The sequence below is a fragment of the Scylla paramamosain genome, unplaced genomic scaffold (genome assembly GCF_035594125.1).
Source record: "Scylla paramamosain isolate STU-SP2022 unplaced genomic scaffold, ASM3559412v1 Contig38, whole genome shotgun sequence".
Taxonomy (NCBI): domain Eukaryota; kingdom Metazoa; phylum Arthropoda; class Malacostraca; order Decapoda; family Portunidae; genus Scylla; species Scylla paramamosain.
Window position 1 is genome coordinate 60377 of NW_026973703.1, and position 18360 is coordinate 78736.

Consider the following 18360-nt stretch of genomic DNA (forward strand, 5'->3'; position numbering starts at 1 on the left):
TGCCGGTGAAGCTACCCCAGAAGCCCCAAGGGGCCTCCAGCACATCCACCAGGGACAGCCTCGCCTTCTGCCCCAGGCCATGCAGGTACTTACCACTGAGCACGTTATCCTCATCCTCGGCCACTGTCTCCACCAGGCAGTCCATCTCATCACCCGCCTCCACACCCAGGAAGTCCTCAACCTCATCCTTCAGCACCACCACCACCACTCTTCCCTTTCTTCCACCATCAAGTCTTCCTTCTCCTCCTCCTGAGGCACCTCTCGGCAGCCATGGGGGACCGACTGTTGCACCAGAGTGATGGTGACCTTGGTGTTGTCACTGCCAAAGTTGTGGCCAGACAATGTCACTTCCTCGCCCTGCACTGCCATGCTGGTGACCACAGGGGTGAGTGCCTCACTGTAGGTGAAGGTAAGGGTGTCCATCTTGGCCGGCACCTGCAGGAGATTTTCTTTTAAGCTTTTTAAGATTTAGTCACTCAAAAGACACCAAATTACCATATTATGGTTTGAGACGAGAAAAGGAATTTATATAGTCTTTTGCCAAGACACTGTTGATGTTGGATACACATCTAGTCTTAGATATGGTGACAGACTTAAATAATTCACTCATCTTGATCATTCTGCACTGAAAGGAAGATGTGCCATGAGGTAATACAGTAATGCACACATGAGTACCACTGCCAACAGTGCCTCACCACACATCCAGGCAGCAGCTCTGACTTAGTACTCTGCTGTGTTCCTCTTGCCTCAAGTTTAGAGTGAAGACAAGTGTTCTTTTAACTTCATGCATGCACACACACTCACACACACACAGCCTTAGACACACCTCCACACACCTATCAGTGCACCAAGGCCTTCTCTCAGCACCTCAGGAATAGAAATAAAACACTATGACATAGTACTGACACCAGTGCCGTCACCACCCCATGCAAGACTAATGACGGCGAAAGTGGCTCACAAGACAACACTCACTCATCTGTCACTGCCCCCCACAAGAGTAATGGTGATGCAAGCAGTTCAGCCTCACAAGACAACCCTCATTCAGCTGTTCAGAATGACAACACATGTGCAGCCAAAACCATCCCCTTGTGCTTTGGCCCAACACATCACTCACTTTGCTGTTAAGGAGTAATGACTGGGATCATAATTCACTGGTTAATAAATAATTATAGAACTTTTAGAGCTGTGTTTATGGCGTGCCCCACTCAAACCCTTGGGCCAACCACTAAGTAATTTGACTTGAGGAATGAGAGTGAAGTAGCAGTACTTGGTGAGCAGAAAGACTTCACAGCTCTAACGTAACTCATAAATAGTGAGAAGCTGGCTTACAACAACTCTACATACACACACACACACACACACACACACACACACACACACACACACAGGTCACAAGCAGCAGCTGAAGAAATATTAGGCAAAGTTTAGAAATTGGCCAGAGTTGAAGAGTACAACCAAGTGTGGATGAAAAAGATAGGACCAGAGAAGAGAGAGCTACTATAAATGAACTAAGAAGAGAATTAAATGAAAAAAAAAAAAAAAACGAAAAAAGACCAGAAGTGGAGAAGAGGTTCTATTGAAGGGTCACAGACATGAGGCTGAGAAAGTGGTAGAGGAAAGAGGACAATGCAGAAGGGGAGGTTTAAAAGTGGAGTATACTAACTTAAATGGTCTGATACCAGTAGTGTTGAAAGTTAGAGACTGTTTAAGAGAGAAGAGAAGCCAGATATCATGGCAATTGTTGAAACAAAACTGGAGAGTGATGTGGACGTTTTAGATATTGGTGATGGAAATTACAACCTCTGGATGAGAAATAAAAGATTTAAGCAGGGTTTAGGTGTGATGCTCCTAATTAGACAAGGATTGACAGTGAAATCTACTACATGTGGGGAGGGGAAGGCAGAGGTACTGAAAATAGCCTTAAAAAGAAATGTGGGAAGATGCCAAAATACTGCAGTGACCTATGTTTCCCTTATTCCAACTCAAGGGGTGAGGAAGAATACAAGAGAATGCTGAGAGACATAAAGGCATGTTTATCCAAGTTGCTGGATGAAAATGAGGTGAACTAGTGACAGGAGACTTTAACTGTAAAGAGATATCTTGGGAAAATTGGACCACATAACGTAGCAAGTCATCACAGGGGGACCAAATTACTGGAGTTGGCTGTTGAGAATATTCTGATGTAGTGGGTTAAAGAAGACACAAAATTCAGAGAAAATGAAATACTGTCAAAGCTGGATCTAATTTTTACGAAGGAACAAGCCATAATAGAGGATTTAAAACACAAAAAACCAATAGATAAAAGTGACTATGCATTGATTCAGTTCTTAGTAATGAATAAAAACATAGATATGAGAAAAGACCACAGGAGAGAATGGTTGAACTGCAGTGAGACAAATTTTGGACAGCTTAGGAAGTATTTCATTGAAATGGATTGGAACAAAGTATTTCAAATGGGTGATATAGAAGGAGAGTGGACCACCTTCCTGAACATTTATAATAAAGGAGAGGGGAAATGGACACCTATGAAATCAACAGAAAACCTTTTTAAGAAGGATTGGAGTAACAAGAGATGTGCTACAGCTAGACTGGAGACAGAAAAAAGCATGGAATGTGGAAGAAATATAAGAGACATGACTTGTGGACCAATTATACAAGAAAGAGGAATGAATATGTTAAAATACACAGAGATGAGTAGAATTATGAAAAGAATGTTGTGCATAAATGCAAAGACCAACCAAAACTGTTTTAAAAATTTATGAATGGAAAATTGAGGAGTAAAGAAGACATCAGCTGAGTAATAGTTGGAGAAGAAATGGTCGAAGACCCAAAAGAGATGGCTGAAGTGTTCAACAGACACTTCCACTCACTGCTTACTAAAGAAAATTATTTTAGGGAAGAAAGGATAGTGATGGAAAATGGGACTGGTCTGAAAGAGGTAGTAACATCAACAGAAGAAGTAAAGAATATATTGGAAGAGCTGGGTGTATGGAAAGCAATGGGACCTGATAGTCTGTCAAGCTGGATTCTAAAGAAGTGTAGCCCAAAACTAGCTAAGGTGATACACAATATAATTAGCACCACCCTGTTGGAAGGAAAAGTACCCAAAGATTGGAAATAGGCGAATATTACCCAATTCACAAGGCTGGAAGTAAAGGAGACTCATTTAACAATAGACCAGTATTGCTGACAAGTGTGGTACCAAAGATCTGCAAAAAGATCATCAAGAACAGATGGGTGAAATGCCTGGAAGACAACAATGTGATAACAGACAGACAATTTGGATTCAGAGAAGGAAGATCTTGTGTAACAAATTTGATAAGCTTCTACACAAGAGTAATGGACATAGTGCAAGAGAGAGATGGATGGACTGACTGCATGTACTTAGACCTGCAAAACGCATTATACAAAGTACCATACAGAAGGCTAATATGGATAACTGAAAAATATAGGAAGATTGGGAGGATCGTTATTAAAATGCATGACCAACTTCTTGACGGAGAGATAAATGAGGACAGTAATCAGAGGCAATAAGTCAAAGTGGAAACCAGTAATAAGTGAAGTTCTGCAATATATGTAAATGACATGATGGAAGGAATGACAAGCCACATGAGTCTCTTTGCTGATGATGCTAAGATTATGAGAAAAGTAACAAATGAAAAAGACTGCAAAGCTCTGAATCAAGACCTAATTAAGATAAATAAATGATTGTTGAGATGGAACATGGACTTTAATGCCAAGAAATGTAGTGTGGTGAAGTTTGGAAAAAGTGCGAGAAAAACAGAAGGCATCTACTATTTGGGGAATGAGAAAATTACTATAAGATCAGAGAAAAAGATCTGGGAGCAATCATTTCTAATAAAGTGTCATTTGTGAAGCATGTAAACAAGATCACTGGATAAACATGCAATCTGCTGAGAAACATGAAGATGGCATTCACCGACAATGAAGATGATATGATAAAAAAAAAATTGTAAACAACAATGACACATCCAGGACTGGAGTATGCAGCATTAGTGTGCTCACCAAGTTTGACGAAGGATATCAGGAAGCTAGAAAGAATTCAGAGAGCTGCAACTAAAATCCCTACAAGCCTAAGAGGGCATAGTTATGAAGAGAAGTTTATGAGATTGGGCCCAACTACACTACAAAAAAGGAGGGAAAGAGGTGATTTGATAGCACTATACAGAATATTGGAAGGGATGAAAAAATTGGGCAGGGATAATCTTGTGATACCTGATAAGAGAGATACCAGAGGACATGGAAGGAAATTGATAAGGAGTGTTTGCAGAAGAGACATCAAGAAACATAGTTTTCCCCACAGGAGCATAGCAGTGTGGAATTCATTTATTGATGAGACTGTGTGCCAAGACAGTCCATAAATTTAAAGAAAATCTGGATAAAAGTCGATATGGAGATGGAACAGCATGAGCCTAGTGTGCCTCTTGTCCTGTATTTCACAACTAGGTAAATACACACACACAGTCTTGGCTGCACCTCCACACATCCATCTGTGCACCAAGGCCTTCTTTCAGCACCTCAGGATAAGAAAGAAAACAGACCCTACACACACACACACACACACACACACACACACACACACACACACACACACAATAAAAGAACAGAAGAAAGAGACCTTGGTGTAATTATTACTGACAAGCTGTCACCAGAAACACATGAACAAGGTAAGAGGTGAAACCTATTAACACTGAAAAACATAAGAACAGCATTTGCACATCTGGATGAGGAAATGATAAAAAAAAAATTATTGTGACCATGATACACCCAGGATTGGAGTATGTAGCTGTGGTATGGTCACCTAATACCAAGAAATCTATAAGAAAATAGGAAGAGTAGCAACAGTCACCTCCAAGTTTGGAGGATCTAATGTATGAAGAAAGAATGTCTAAATCGTGTCTTATAACATTAGAACAGAGAAGAGAGAGAGAGAGGTGATCTGATCATACTATACAGAATGATGACTGAAATGAAAAACTTGGATAGGAAGGACTTGGTGATGTGGGATACAAGAGGCTCAAGGGTACATGGCAGAAAACTTAAAAAAGATGCATGTAGAAGAGATGTTAAGAAAATAGCTTCCCACATAGAACTGTGGAGGTCTGGAATGATTTGGACAAAGAAGTCATTGATACAAATACAATACATAAATTTAAGACAAAGTTAGATAAAAATAGATATGGAGACAGGATAGCACAAGCAAAGCTCTTTCCTGCATGTCACACAAACACAGACACACACACACACACACACACACACACACACACACACACACACACACACACACACAAAGAGGCTAAAGGGAAAAATTAATCAAGAACAGAAGAAAAGACTAAACTTTTTTTAGAGTTTTGGAGAGTTTTTGGAGGCAGAGTTAAAAAAGGAAAAGGAAAAAATTAAAGTAAAAGAAAAAAATTGCAAAAATGAAGGACTGAATGTGATGTACACCAACACAGACGGACTGTTACACAGGACACTGGAATTATAAGACTATTTAAAAGAAAAAGAATCTGAAGATAGCGTGTTTAACGGAAATAAAGCTACAAGAAGAAAATCAGACTATCATTAACAACAACTACAATATGTGGAGAAGAGACAGGATTGGCAAAGGAGGGGGAGGTGTAATGATAATGACAAGAAATGAGGTGAAAACAAAAATAATGAAATATGGGGAAGGAAAAGCAGAAATAGTGACTGTTAACTTGGAGGATAATCATGGAGAAATACTGATGGTAATAACAACCCACGTACCACCCAAAACAAATTCTTGGAGCAAGGAAGGCTGTGAGAAAATAATAGAAGATACCACTCAGCATTTGAGTAAATTAATCAAAAGTAATAAAACAGAATTATTGGTTGGTGACTTCAATTGCAAAGAAATAAATTAGGAAACATTCAAGGCATGAGGAAACAAGACTGCATGGTGAGAAAGATTTCAGAAGCTGACTATAGAAAACACAATGATGCAATGGGTGACCAAAAATACAAGATATATAAGAGATGATGAACCAACAAGACTTGACTTAATATTAACAAAAGGAATTGACCTAACTAAAGAAATGATACATGTCCCCCATGGAAAAAAGTGACCATATAATGATAGAAATAGAGACTGACAGTGATGTCAGTGCAGAGGATGAATCCTACAAACAAAACAGGAGAAACTATGGAAAAGCTAACGTAAATATCTTACGAGATTCTATGAAGCAACGGACAGGAGAAAGCTGAAGAAAGCAAATTATATGCAAGGCAATATAAGACTATATGAGGCAGGAGTGAATAAATATGTCCCACTATACAAACCTAAAGAAAAAGGAAAACTGGTGTAGTTAACGCAAGATGTGCAAGAGCAAAGAGAAAAGAGATGAAGCATGGATAACAACGAAAAGAAGTGGAAACCAAAAAAATAAAGACTTTAAGATAGCAAGAAATAAATATGTGTAAATAAGGAGAGGGGGAGAAAAAGGATATGTAAAAGATGCACTTGAGAAGTGCAAGGACAAACCAAAACTATTCTAGATTCATAAATGGAAAAATTAAACTCAAAGAAAAACTAGAACAGTTGAAGGATGGACATGAAACATATGAAGACCCAAAAGACATGAGTAAATTGCTAAACAAAAAGTTCCACCAAGTTTTCACAAAAGAATCAGAATTTAAAGAACCACAAGATGTGAACACAAAAGAACAAATGTGGGAAATTACAGTAATCAAAGAACTTTATTAAATGGTTGAGGAACTGGGAGAAAAGCAACAGGACCAGATGGAGTATCAGGTTTCATTTTAACAGGAAACAGTTAATTGAACCAGTATATGACATAATAAAATGCTCAGTATCAATTGGAAGAGTGCCTAAGGAATGGAAGAGAACAGGTATAGTGCCAATTTATAAATGTGGAAAAAAAGAAGAGCCATTAAACTACAGACCAGTATCAATGACCAGCATAGTATGCAAGATCTGTGAAAGAGTGATGCAGAAGCAGTGGACAAAACTTCTAGAGAACATGATATAATATCAGAAAAGCAGTATGGCTTTAGATAAAAACAATCATGTGTAATAAATCTGATCAGCTTCTATTCAAGAGTGACTGATATAATGCAGGAGAGGGATGGATGAGTAGACTGTGTGCATTTAGATCTAAAAAAAAAAAAAAAGCTTTTGACAAAGCTCCCCACAACAGGCTACTATGGAAGCTAGAAAATGTTGGAGAATTAAATGGAAAAATAATAAACTGGATGGAAAGCTACTTAAAGGGAAGAGAAATGAGAATGGCAGTAAAGGATGTAAAAGTCAAAATGGAGAAAAGTAGATAGTGGAGTACCACAAGGATCAGTGCTGGCACCAATACTTTTCCTTATCTACACCAGTGATATGCCAGAAGGAGTAATGAGTTACACAAATTTGTTTGCAGATGATGCAAAATTATAAAAACATATGAAAGACTGAAAATCTACAAGAGGATCTGAATAAAATCTGGGACTGGAGCAAGAAATGTGAGATGGAGTTTAATATGAAAAAATGTCATGTAATGTAAGTGGGAAAAAGTGAAGAGACCAAAATGGATCTAGAAAATGGGAAATGTAGAAATAATAAAAGTACAAGAAGAGAAAGATCTGGGAGTGAATATACAGGACAGTCAATAATCAGAGATGCACATACAGAAGATGTTCAGAGATACATATAGAACGATGAGAAATATTAAAACAGCATTCCACTACATGGATAAAGGTATGAAGAGAAAGATACTTACCACTATGATTTGACCAAAGCTGGAATATGCTAAATCAGTGTAGTCTTCCCACAAGATGAAACATGTCAAAGAAATAGAAAGAATACAAAGGATGGCAATGAAGATGGTTCCAAAACTGGAAGAATTAACGTATGAAGACAAGTTAATGAAGATAAATCTGCCACATTGGAACAAAGAAGAGAACAGGAAGACTTAATAACTATATATAAATTGTGGAATTGAATAGAAGAAATTGATAATGAGAAACTGCTGCTAAGAGAAGTAGAAAATACCAGATACACACGAGGCCACAGCAAAAAAATAAAAAAAGAAAGATGCTTGAATAACATAAAGAAACAGTTTCCAACAAAGAAATCCAGAAGTATGGAACAAGCTCAGTGAGGAGGTAGTACTGGAAACGAGTGTGTACAACTTTAAGGAACAACTGCACAAGTGTAGATATGGAGACAGGACCACACAAGCATACCTCAGGCCCTGGAAATTACAACTAGGTAAAATATGCACACACATGCAGCCTTGGCTGGAACTCCACACACCCATCAGTGCACCAAAGCTTCTGGCACAAAGCTTTGATTTCCAAACTACCCTCCTACAGCTTCTATCCTTCTCTCTGTAACTTCATCTCAAGTTTCCTTTCTGACTGTTCTATTGCTGCTGTGGTAGACAGTCACTGTTCTTCTCCTAAATCTATTAACAGTGGTGTTCCTCAGGGTTCTGTCCTGTCACCCACTCTCTTCTTATTATTCATTAATGATCTCCTAAACCAAACTTCTTGTCCTATCTACTCCACCGATGATACCACCCTGCACTTTTCCACGTCTTTTCATAGACATCCAACCCTTTAGGAGGTAAACATTTCACGCAGGGAAGCCACAGAACGCTTGACTTCTGATCTTTCTAAAATTTCTGATTGGGGCAGAGCAAACTTGGTATTGTTCAATGCCTTAAAAACTCAATTCCTCCATCTATCAACTCGACACAACCTTCCACACAACTATCCCCCTCTTCTTCAATGACACTCAACTGTCCCCATCTTTTACACTGAACATCCTCGGTCTGTCCTTTACTCATAATCTGAACTGGAAACTTCACATCTCATCTCTAGTTAAAACAGCTTCTATGAAGTTAGGCGTTCTGAGACGTCTCCGCCAGTTTTTCTCACCCCCCAGCTGCTAACTCTGTACAAGGGCCTTATCCGTCCATGTATGGAGTATGCTTCACATGTCTGGAGGGGTTCCACTCATACTGCTCTTCTAGATAGGGTGGAATCAAAAGCTTTTCGTCTCATCAACTCCTCTCCTTTAACTGACTGTCTTCTGCCTCTCTCACCACCGCAATGTTGCATCTCTAGCTGTCTTCTACCGCTATTTTCATGCTAACTGCTCTTCTGATCTTGCAAACTGCATGCCTCCCCTCCTCCCACGGCCTCGCTGCACAAGACTTTCTTCTTTCTCTCACCCATATTCTGTCCACCTCTCTAACACAAGAGTTAACCAGTATTTTCAATCATTCATCCCTTTCTCTGGTGAACTCTGGAACTCCCTGCCTGCTTCTATATTTCTACCTTCCTATGACTTGAATTCCTTCAAGGGGGAGGTTTCAAGGCACTTATTCATCAATTTTTGACTACTGCTTTGACCCTTTTATGGGACTGACATTTCAGTGGGCATTTTTTTTATTGGATTTGTGTTGCCTTTGGCCAGTGTCCATCCTACATAACACACACACACACACACACACACACACACACACACACACACACAACACTTACACCGGCCACAGTCAGAGTGAAGGTGGCCACGGTGGCAGAGGTGGAGGGTGGAGTGAGGCAGGTGACTGTGGTGGAGGAGACACTCTGCACCACACAGGTCTGGCCCCCCACCAGCACCACAGGAGAGGCAACCAGACCCTGCAGACTACTTCCACTGATGGTGAGCAGGGTGCTGCCACCCAGGGAGCCTTCCAGGGGACTGAGGGAGGACACCTGCGGCACCACCACCACACGGCCCTCACTGCTGTACCCTGCGATGTCTGTCACTGCTATGCCCCTGCAGGTGAGGTGTGGTGAGGCGTGGTGAGGTGTGGTGGTGTGGTGAGGTGCAGTGATGCTGTGGTGGCATGGCAATGCCATGGTGTTGTGTGGTGATGCTCTGGTGGTGTAGTGCAGTAATGTGATGTATGATAGTGTGGTGAGGTGTGGTGGTGCTGTGGTGTGGTGATGCTGCTGTGGTACAAAGCTGTATTTCTGTCATTGAAGCATGTTCCTTTTTTTTTCTCATATCATCTCAAACATTCAGTTTCTCTCATCTGTGCTGACCTGTCTGTCTATCTGTCTGTCTGTATGTTAGCTGCACTCACCTGTTGATTGCCTTGACAGTGATGGGCAGGTATGCACCCGACCTCAGGTTGTCCAGGTCGTCCAGATCGCAGGTCACAGAGGTGTCTGAAGCAGAGGTCACACTACAGGATGCTTCACCAACACTGACCTCTACCTGGCAGGCCAGGTCACCAAAGCCTGATCCAGTGATGGTGAGAGAGTCGCCGCCCACCACCTGCAGGCCGCTGTGTCAAAGAAAACAGGAAACACTCAGCGTGGGGAACCATTATTACTGCCACTGGTGCTGCTATCATTACTACCATTACCATCACTAATGCAAGAGGGACCCTGGCCTGCGCCAGCCTGCCCTCACCTCAGGCCCTTCACAGTGTGGGTGGTGGAGGAGGCCAGGGCAGAGACCACAGGTGTGTGACAGGTGTGGAAATGAAAGTACAGGTATCCATTTTCTGGTGTGGTCAGGTCGGGGAGGTCACACCCGTCCAGAGGCATCTCCAGGATGGGGTCACAGCCACTCATGTTGACGACCTGACTCCCGGCAACCTGGTAGGTGGCTTCCTTGTCACCCAGCAGTACGGCCATCCTGAGGGCCTGATGAGGTGGCCGTACCACGTTGACTTGGCCCCGCATCACCACACCACCAGGCAGTGTGGGGCCAGCATAATAGTGGATGCCTTGCTGGGGGAAGGCCACTGTGAAAGAGCCTGTGGGAAAGCAATAGTAGTAATAGTAGTAGTAGTAGTAGTAGTAGTAGTAGTAGTAGTAGTAGTAGTAGTAGTAGTAGTAGTAGTAGTACTGGTGGGAGTAGTAGTAGAAGTAGAAGTAGCAGCAGCAGCAGCAGTAGCAGTAGTAGTAATAATAATAGTGGTGGTCATGGTGGTATTATTAACAGTAGTAGTAGTAGTGGTGGCAGTATTAGTAGTAGTTTTTCTCACCCCCCCAGCTGCTAACTCTGTACAAGGGCCTTATCCGTCCATGTATGGAGTATGCTTCACATGTCTGGGGGGTTCCACTCATATTGCTCTTCTAGACAGGGTGGAATCAAAAGCTTTTTGTCTCATCAACTCCTCTCCTCTAATTGACTGTCTTCAGCCTCTCACCGCTGCAATGTTGCATCTCTTGTTATCTTCTATCGCTATTTTCATGCTAACTGCTCTTCTGATCTTGCTAACTGCATGCCTCCCCTCCTCCTGCAGCCTCGCTGCACAAGACTTTCTTCTTTCTCTCAACCCTATTCTGTCCACCTCTCTAATGCAAGAGTTAACCAGTAATCTCAATCATTCATTCCTTTCTCTGGTAAACTCTGGAACTCCCTGCCTGCTTCTGTATTTCCACTTTCCTATGACTTGAATTCCTTCAAGAGGGAGGTTTCAAGACACTTATTCATCAATTTTTTACCACTGCTTTGACCCTTTTATGAGACTGGCATTTCAGTGGGCATATTTTTTTATTGGATTTTTGTTGCCCTTAGCCAGTGTCCTTCCTACATAAAAAAAAAAACTACTCATATTTCTCCTCCTGCCTATTTCTTTTCATTTTTCTCCGCTCTTCCTCCACTTCCATCCTTCTCTCTCTTCCTTCTTTCTTTTCAATCCATCCTCCTTCCTTTCCTTCCTGTTTACACTCTCCAATCTCTCTCTTTCTCTCCTTGTCACTATCCTTCTATCCCTTCATTTCTCTCACTTCACTTCTGTGCTTTCCTGTCTCAATTTCCCCCTCACCTCATCCCAGTCTCTCTTTCCTTACCTGCAGCAGTCTGTGTCCCTGAGAAGAAGCCAGAACCATCAGCGTCCTCACAGTTATCCACAGGGCTGGCCACCTCACACACTCCGTACTGCAGCTGTGAGTTCTCAGACACCTTACTCCACTGCCAGGTTACTGAGTCTCCCTCCACTACCTCCAGCACACGAGGATACCATGATACAGTCTCTGTGAAAATTGAAGGTAATGGGGTTGCTTGAAGTCCACAAATGGTACTAAGATGACTAGGTTTGGTGAGTGAGAGGTGCTTGATAAAGGCTTCATCTGTGTTCATCAGTGTTTCAGCATCTTATCTTGACTGCTTTTAACAGGTTCTGGTGGAAGTTACTGCAGGTTTTCAGAGGCACTTTCGGGATTTTATGGGCAGTTTAACAAGGATAGAGATAGTTTAACTGACTGCACAGGATGTTATTGGAGTTTTCAAGGAGGTTTATGTGACTCTAGTGATACTTTAACAGGAATTCTGCATCATCAAGTGTGTGTGTGTGTGTGTGTGTGTGTGTATGAATCAGCGCCTCACCAGAGCTGGTGCCAACATTCACAATCCTGTGGTTGGTGGTGATGGGCCTGGTGATGCAGGTGAGGGCCTCATCGGAGCACTGCAGCACCTCACACTCATACACCTGGCCCAGCTTCACCTTGAGGCGGGAACAATCCGAGCTGAAGCCTGTGCCATCCAGCCTGACCAGCGTGCCACCCTTCACTGACCCCTGGGTAGCTGAGGCCGAGGTCACCTGCAGTACGTACTCCACTTCCCTGCCACAAAATCGTCACTCTATTATCAGTGAGAGAGAGAGAGAGAGAGAGAGAGAGAGAGAGAGAGAGAGAGAGAGAGAGAGAGAGAGAGAGAGAGAGAGAGAGAGAGAGAGAGAGAGAGAGAGAGAGAGAGAGAGAGAGAGAGAGAGAGAGAGAGAGAGAAACACCCACCTGGCAGCAGCACCAAAGCCATCAGCGGAGAGTACCAGGGTATGAGTGCCAGCCGACAGTGCCGGGGTAAGACAGCTCACGCTGATGTTACTCCAATGAGTCGTATAACACAGCTCTGATCCGATCTGGCGGCATGAGGTCATAGGTCAGGTCAGGGGTATTGGGAAAGTGATAGGTTAGGTCAGGGTTACTAGGAAGGTCAGAGGGGGAAGTAGTGACTTTATATCAGTACTAGGGAATTTGGTTGTTGACTCTGAGATGAATGGACATTTCCACCTCGGCTCCCTACCCTTGTTCCTGTTCTCCGGCACCTGGCCCCTCCCCTGCCCTGCCTTCTCCTCAGATAAATGTTCAATACATTGCTTTGACACACAATTTAATTTCTAAAATCTTTCTGGCCTCTTTTTTACTTTTTTATTAACTCAATAAGTCTTATCACTTTCTTAGAATAAAAAAAAAGTTCCTAGCAAGGCAGCACACAAATGTCAGAAACAGTTGTTCCAGTCACCATGACCAGCAACAGCAATGTTGCTTTGGCCAACAACAAGAAAACACCACACAAGCACACTCTCATGGAAGGTAAGAACACACCAGTACAGATGCCACATACTGCTACACCTTTCCTTCAGCATGGTAACAGGAATACTCTTGGCACTTACACTACACACACTAATATGCCATGTGCAGACATGAACAGTTACATCCCCACACCACACATCCAAATCATCCACAAGCACTAACATCACACTTAGCCAAGATGCTTCACACTGCTCCAAAACACACCACAACAATACAAACACACATTCAAGACAGTTTGTGCCAAAGCAGCTTAGTGAGGCAAAGGGGCATCCAATGTGATATCTGCTGTAACCGGTCCAAGCATGCTGTGTGGTGTCATGTCGGCTGCATCAGATCGTTTGCACAGGTGCACCACGGATCAATTAACAATAGTATCATGTGTATCTGCAGCAGATGTGGCTCTCCTAATGTCTCTACATCTTCTTTCTCACTACCTCCTATTCCAACCTCTAGCTCCTTTGACCTGCTATGCACACACAGTACTAACAAATCTCATATACATTTTCCTTCCATGAACCAGCAACACTCACCCTCACAACCACCAACACCTTGCCACACATCCCACCTCACAACAAGACATTCAAGCTCCACATCACCTAAACACCCTTGTAACACCAGTCCATCAATCTGTCAACCAGGGCCATTTCCCATTGCTTTTGGCATTTCCTGCACATCATGACTACCCTCACCTCTCTTACACCCCCTTCACCTAAACCTTCCCCCATTCCCCAACTCCCCCAGCAACCTCTCCCAGTGCCTCTCCTGCCCTACACACAAATGACCCAGACTTCACTGTAGGTACCAAAACATGCTTAACACCCGACACAGATTCTGCAGAAGTCTTTCCTCCACCATTTAGCAAGACAGTCATAAAAATTTCTAACTGTAATTCATTTTTTTTTTATGTAGGAAGGAAACCAGCCAAGGGCAATACATTTATAAGAAAGTCCCGCTGAGGTGCTTTTCCCCAAGCATAGTCAAAAGTGGTTGTCAAAAATTGAAGGATAAATGTCTTGAAACCTCCCTCTTGAGAGAGTTCAAGTTATAGGAAGGAGGAAATACAGAACCAGGCAGGGAGTTCCAGAGTTTACCAGAGAAAAGGATGAATGATTGAGAATACAGGTTAACTTTTGCATTACAGAGGTGGACAAAATTGGGGTGAGAGAAGGAAGAAAGTCTTGTGCAGAGAGGCCATGGGGTTCTACTTGCAGCTTTCAACAGACCTCCATCTTCCAACACAGAATACTCACACAACCTTCACACAGCTCTTTCACACCTTACACCAGACAAACACATCTGGATTGTACATGATTTCAACCTCCCTGACATCAAATGGACCACTATGTCCCCCTCCAATCCCTATGACACTGATGTCTTCAACCCTATCATTCCCCACACAAACAGGTGCCAGCTACACAACACACTAATTGACAACAAAAATACATTTTCACTCATGCAAACAGTACTCAAGCCAACAAAAACACAGGCTACCACACACCCCTCTGGTGCCAGAGGCCTTCTCACCACAGTCCATACATTAGACCTTCTCAAAAACAACATACACAATATAATAAACACCCAGGTAGTTCCAGGACTAAATGACCACATCAATGTTCCAGTTGACATAGACCTTCTACCGACAAGACAAAAACACAGATGTGGGTCAATCCTACTCTACTCTAGAGCTGACAGACTCAATTAAACACTCTACAGAGACAATTTTCTATCTTCTGACTCATACTCTGGACTCCTCCAAGAAACTGGAACAGCCTGACACACCATACACACCACCATGAACAACTACAGCCCATAGAAAACACCCTCATGTAGACATACACTCCCCTGGTTCTCCAGGAACCTATGGAAACAACACCACAGAAAACAGAGATGACAGATGCAAACAATCACAGAACACACCAGGGAAATGGGCTGCCTTCAGATCTTTCCAAAAGAATCTTGCCAAAAAACATAAAGAAGACCAAACGTGAACACCTTTGTAGATATCTCACAGATAATGTTAGAAACAACACCAAAACACTTCTTCAAATTCCTCAAGTCATGCAGACAGGACAAAACAAACATACAGTATTTGACGGCTTATAAGACGCATGGGCTTATAAGGCACACCTCACTTTGGGCAGGCATTGAAAAAAAAAAAAAAAAGATAAATATGCTCTGAATATGAACTGAAGGGTTTCAACTGAAATTTGAAGGCCTCTCTTACATATTCAGATCATTATTAGACCCCAATATTTTACATTTAAAAACTTCTATATTTGCTAAGACCTACTAACACTACCAAACACCAATCCTGCTGTGAGATGTGAACAAATATGGTGTAGGCAAAGACACTGTCAGAGCCCAGAGGGATACTAAAGTTTGTATGATGCTCTCTTCACTTATAAAACGTTTTGTTTTGTTAGATAGTAAGCTATTTTCTAAAAAAGCAATAGTTTCTCATTAGCTTTGAGTTTTATTGAACATGTAAGCAAGCTAATAATGTTAGAAGATAGGCACAATTTCAGTTGTATGAAGGTGTGTCTCACTTCAAGGAATAATGGCATCACACTAAGGAACACAGTGAATCTTGCACATGTCACCAGGTTTGGTGTGTGACCCACCATGAGTTTGTTTTGGTACATGCAATGTGAGGGTCATCACTTAATTTCTTCCTGACTGGTGTTATTTTATGTGAATTACTGGTAAGTCCCACCTGTTATACATTGTTATCTTCCAAAAAAAAGTTGTTTTTGAAGTGTAGAAATGGTCATCACTTTGTTTACATGTGCAAAGATGTTTGGGGTTTGTTTTAAAGGCCACTGTTGCCACAGACTTACCAGTGGCCACTGCTCCAAAGCTGAACCTTGGCCTTATAAGACGCATGCTTATTTTCTCAGACTTTTTTTTGGTAAAAAAGGCATGGCTTATAAGCCATCAAGTACAGTACTTGTCCTTAAAGACTGCTACGACACTCTTGCTACCACGCCAGAACACAAAGAGCACTTACTCAACACACAGTTCCACTCTGTATTCATCCAGAAAAACCCCACACAAGCCAAATAGCCCTTACCCACCCATTCCCTCCCCTCGACATCAGGACAGACGGAATGCAGAGGTCACCACAGACTCTGGACATCACTAGATCACCTGGACTTGATAAAAGTCTCCCCCCCCCTTTTTCCTTAAGACTTGTGCCCTCATCCTTGCTCTCAGCCTTCCACCCATCCTCTAAGTGATCTTTACCCAACCTCTTCATGCATCCTCTCTTCTCTCTGACTGGCTTTGTGCTGATGTCACCCCATTTTCAAGGCAGGTGTCTGGAGTGACCCTTCTAATTATTGCCCCATTTCTCCCACCTTTATCATCTCCCACATCTTTCAACACATCATACACAGACACATAATAAATCATCTTGACACAAACAACATACGTATTATCAGACCACACGACATGGATTCCAACCAAAATTATCATGCGAGTCACAACTCACTGTTACCCACCATGACATTACAAGACACCCAGAGAGACGTGATGCCAAACAAGTTGACACTATCGTGCTAGACTTTGCCAAAGCCTTTAACAAAGTACTCCACAAAAGACTGATTCTGAAACTACAGCATTGTGGCAGCACTGGACCAATTCTTCACTGGGTCACTTCTTTTCTTTCTGACAGGACCTAACGTGTTCTTCTTGACAGTGTTGCATCTGACCCTGTCCCTGTCTGTTCAGGTGTCCCTCAGGTCACTGTCTTGGGGACCCACACACACAGACAAATATAAAGATGCTGGAAAAGCTCAACATAGCTACAGCCAGGTTCATTACAAAACAATTACACACAAACTTCTGGCATAACAACACACATTAAACAATTAAATATGGACACCCTCACACTTCACAGAGAAGCACACAGACTAACAATAATGACAATAATGCACAAACTCACAAACCATCAAACTGACATCAACAAACATGAATACTTACACCACACACAGCCAGTACCCATAACACACACAACCACAAATATTCAACATACCACGATAACACAGACTCTTTCAAGCACTCACACTTCCATGGACCACATGCAGCTGGAACGGACTCCCCCTCACAAACACAGCACGTGCATTCAAACACCTAACACTCCCACATTTCAGAACATGCACATAAAACTCCTACCCTGGACACTTAGTTTTCCCCTCACCCCACCCCAAATAACCTTTTCCCTCTCTGACATCTCCTTGCAGCCAGCTCCCCATATGCACCCTACACATTAAATATTGAGATTGAGATTGAGATGGAGGGAATAGGTTATGTTTTCCTGACTTTTACTGGGTGGGAGGGAGGGAGGGAAGGACAGAATGACACTCACATGAACTGATCCTGAAGTGCCAAAGTTTGTTCCTCTTGACCTGTGAGAGAGGAGAAAATAAGACACAGAAACACAGAGAAAATATTTGTTATGACTTAGATCTTCACTGTTTCCACAACTGGAGGAGGAACAGGAGGAGGATAAGAGACTCACCAAAGAGGGAGAGGGTGTGGAGGGAAAGGCCAATGATGGTGGGTGACAGTGAGACGTCATAAGTGAAGGAGGAAGGGAGGGAGCCACTTGTGCCGCCCACATCCACCACCACATCCACCGTGCCCTCCTGCCAGAGTGGAGAGGGTCAGGAGGTGATGGCCTGGCCTAACCTAACACCACTACCACCATCATCACCATCATGACACACTCTTACAGTAAGAAATTGTACAAACAAAAGAGGAAAGAAAATGTGAGAAAATAGTATTTGTAATCCTAAAATACATTTTTCACTTAGCAGCATCACATGTAGCTTTGGCTCTGTCTCATACGCAAAAAAGTAGCCACACCAAAAAAAATGTAACACCAACATATGTATGTTGTTGGTGTTATCTTTCTGTGCTGTGGGCGCAAATCACCCAAGCTATGTGTGATGCAGCTTGTATGTGATACAAATATAGTTTTCCTGA

General features: G+C 42.4%; 1 protein-coding gene across 1 annotated transcript in view; it reads right to left on the reverse strand.

The window, feature by feature from the left end:
• Positions 1–40: 40 nt before the first annotated feature.
• Positions 41–18360, reverse strand: part of LOC135097964 (fibrocystin-L-like) — a 22611-nt gene continuing 4291 nt past the window's right edge. The window contains exons 4-12 of the mRNA XM_064000103.1: positions 17890–18020; positions 17741–17780; positions 12796–12920; positions 12389–12624; positions 11854–12036; positions 10463–10811; positions 10131–10334; positions 9544–9820; positions 41–435 (exon numbers count right to left, since the gene is read on the reverse strand). Of these exons, the coding sequence (XP_063856173.1) occupies positions 190–435; positions 9544–9820; positions 10131–10334; positions 10463–10811; positions 11854–12036; positions 12389–12624; positions 12796–12920; positions 17741–17780; positions 17890–18020 (1791 nt within the window). The 3' untranslated portion in view covers positions 41–189. The remainder of the gene's footprint in view (positions 436–9543; positions 9821–10130; positions 10335–10462; positions 10812–11853; positions 12037–12388; positions 12625–12795; positions 12921–17740; positions 17781–17889; positions 18021–18360) is intronic.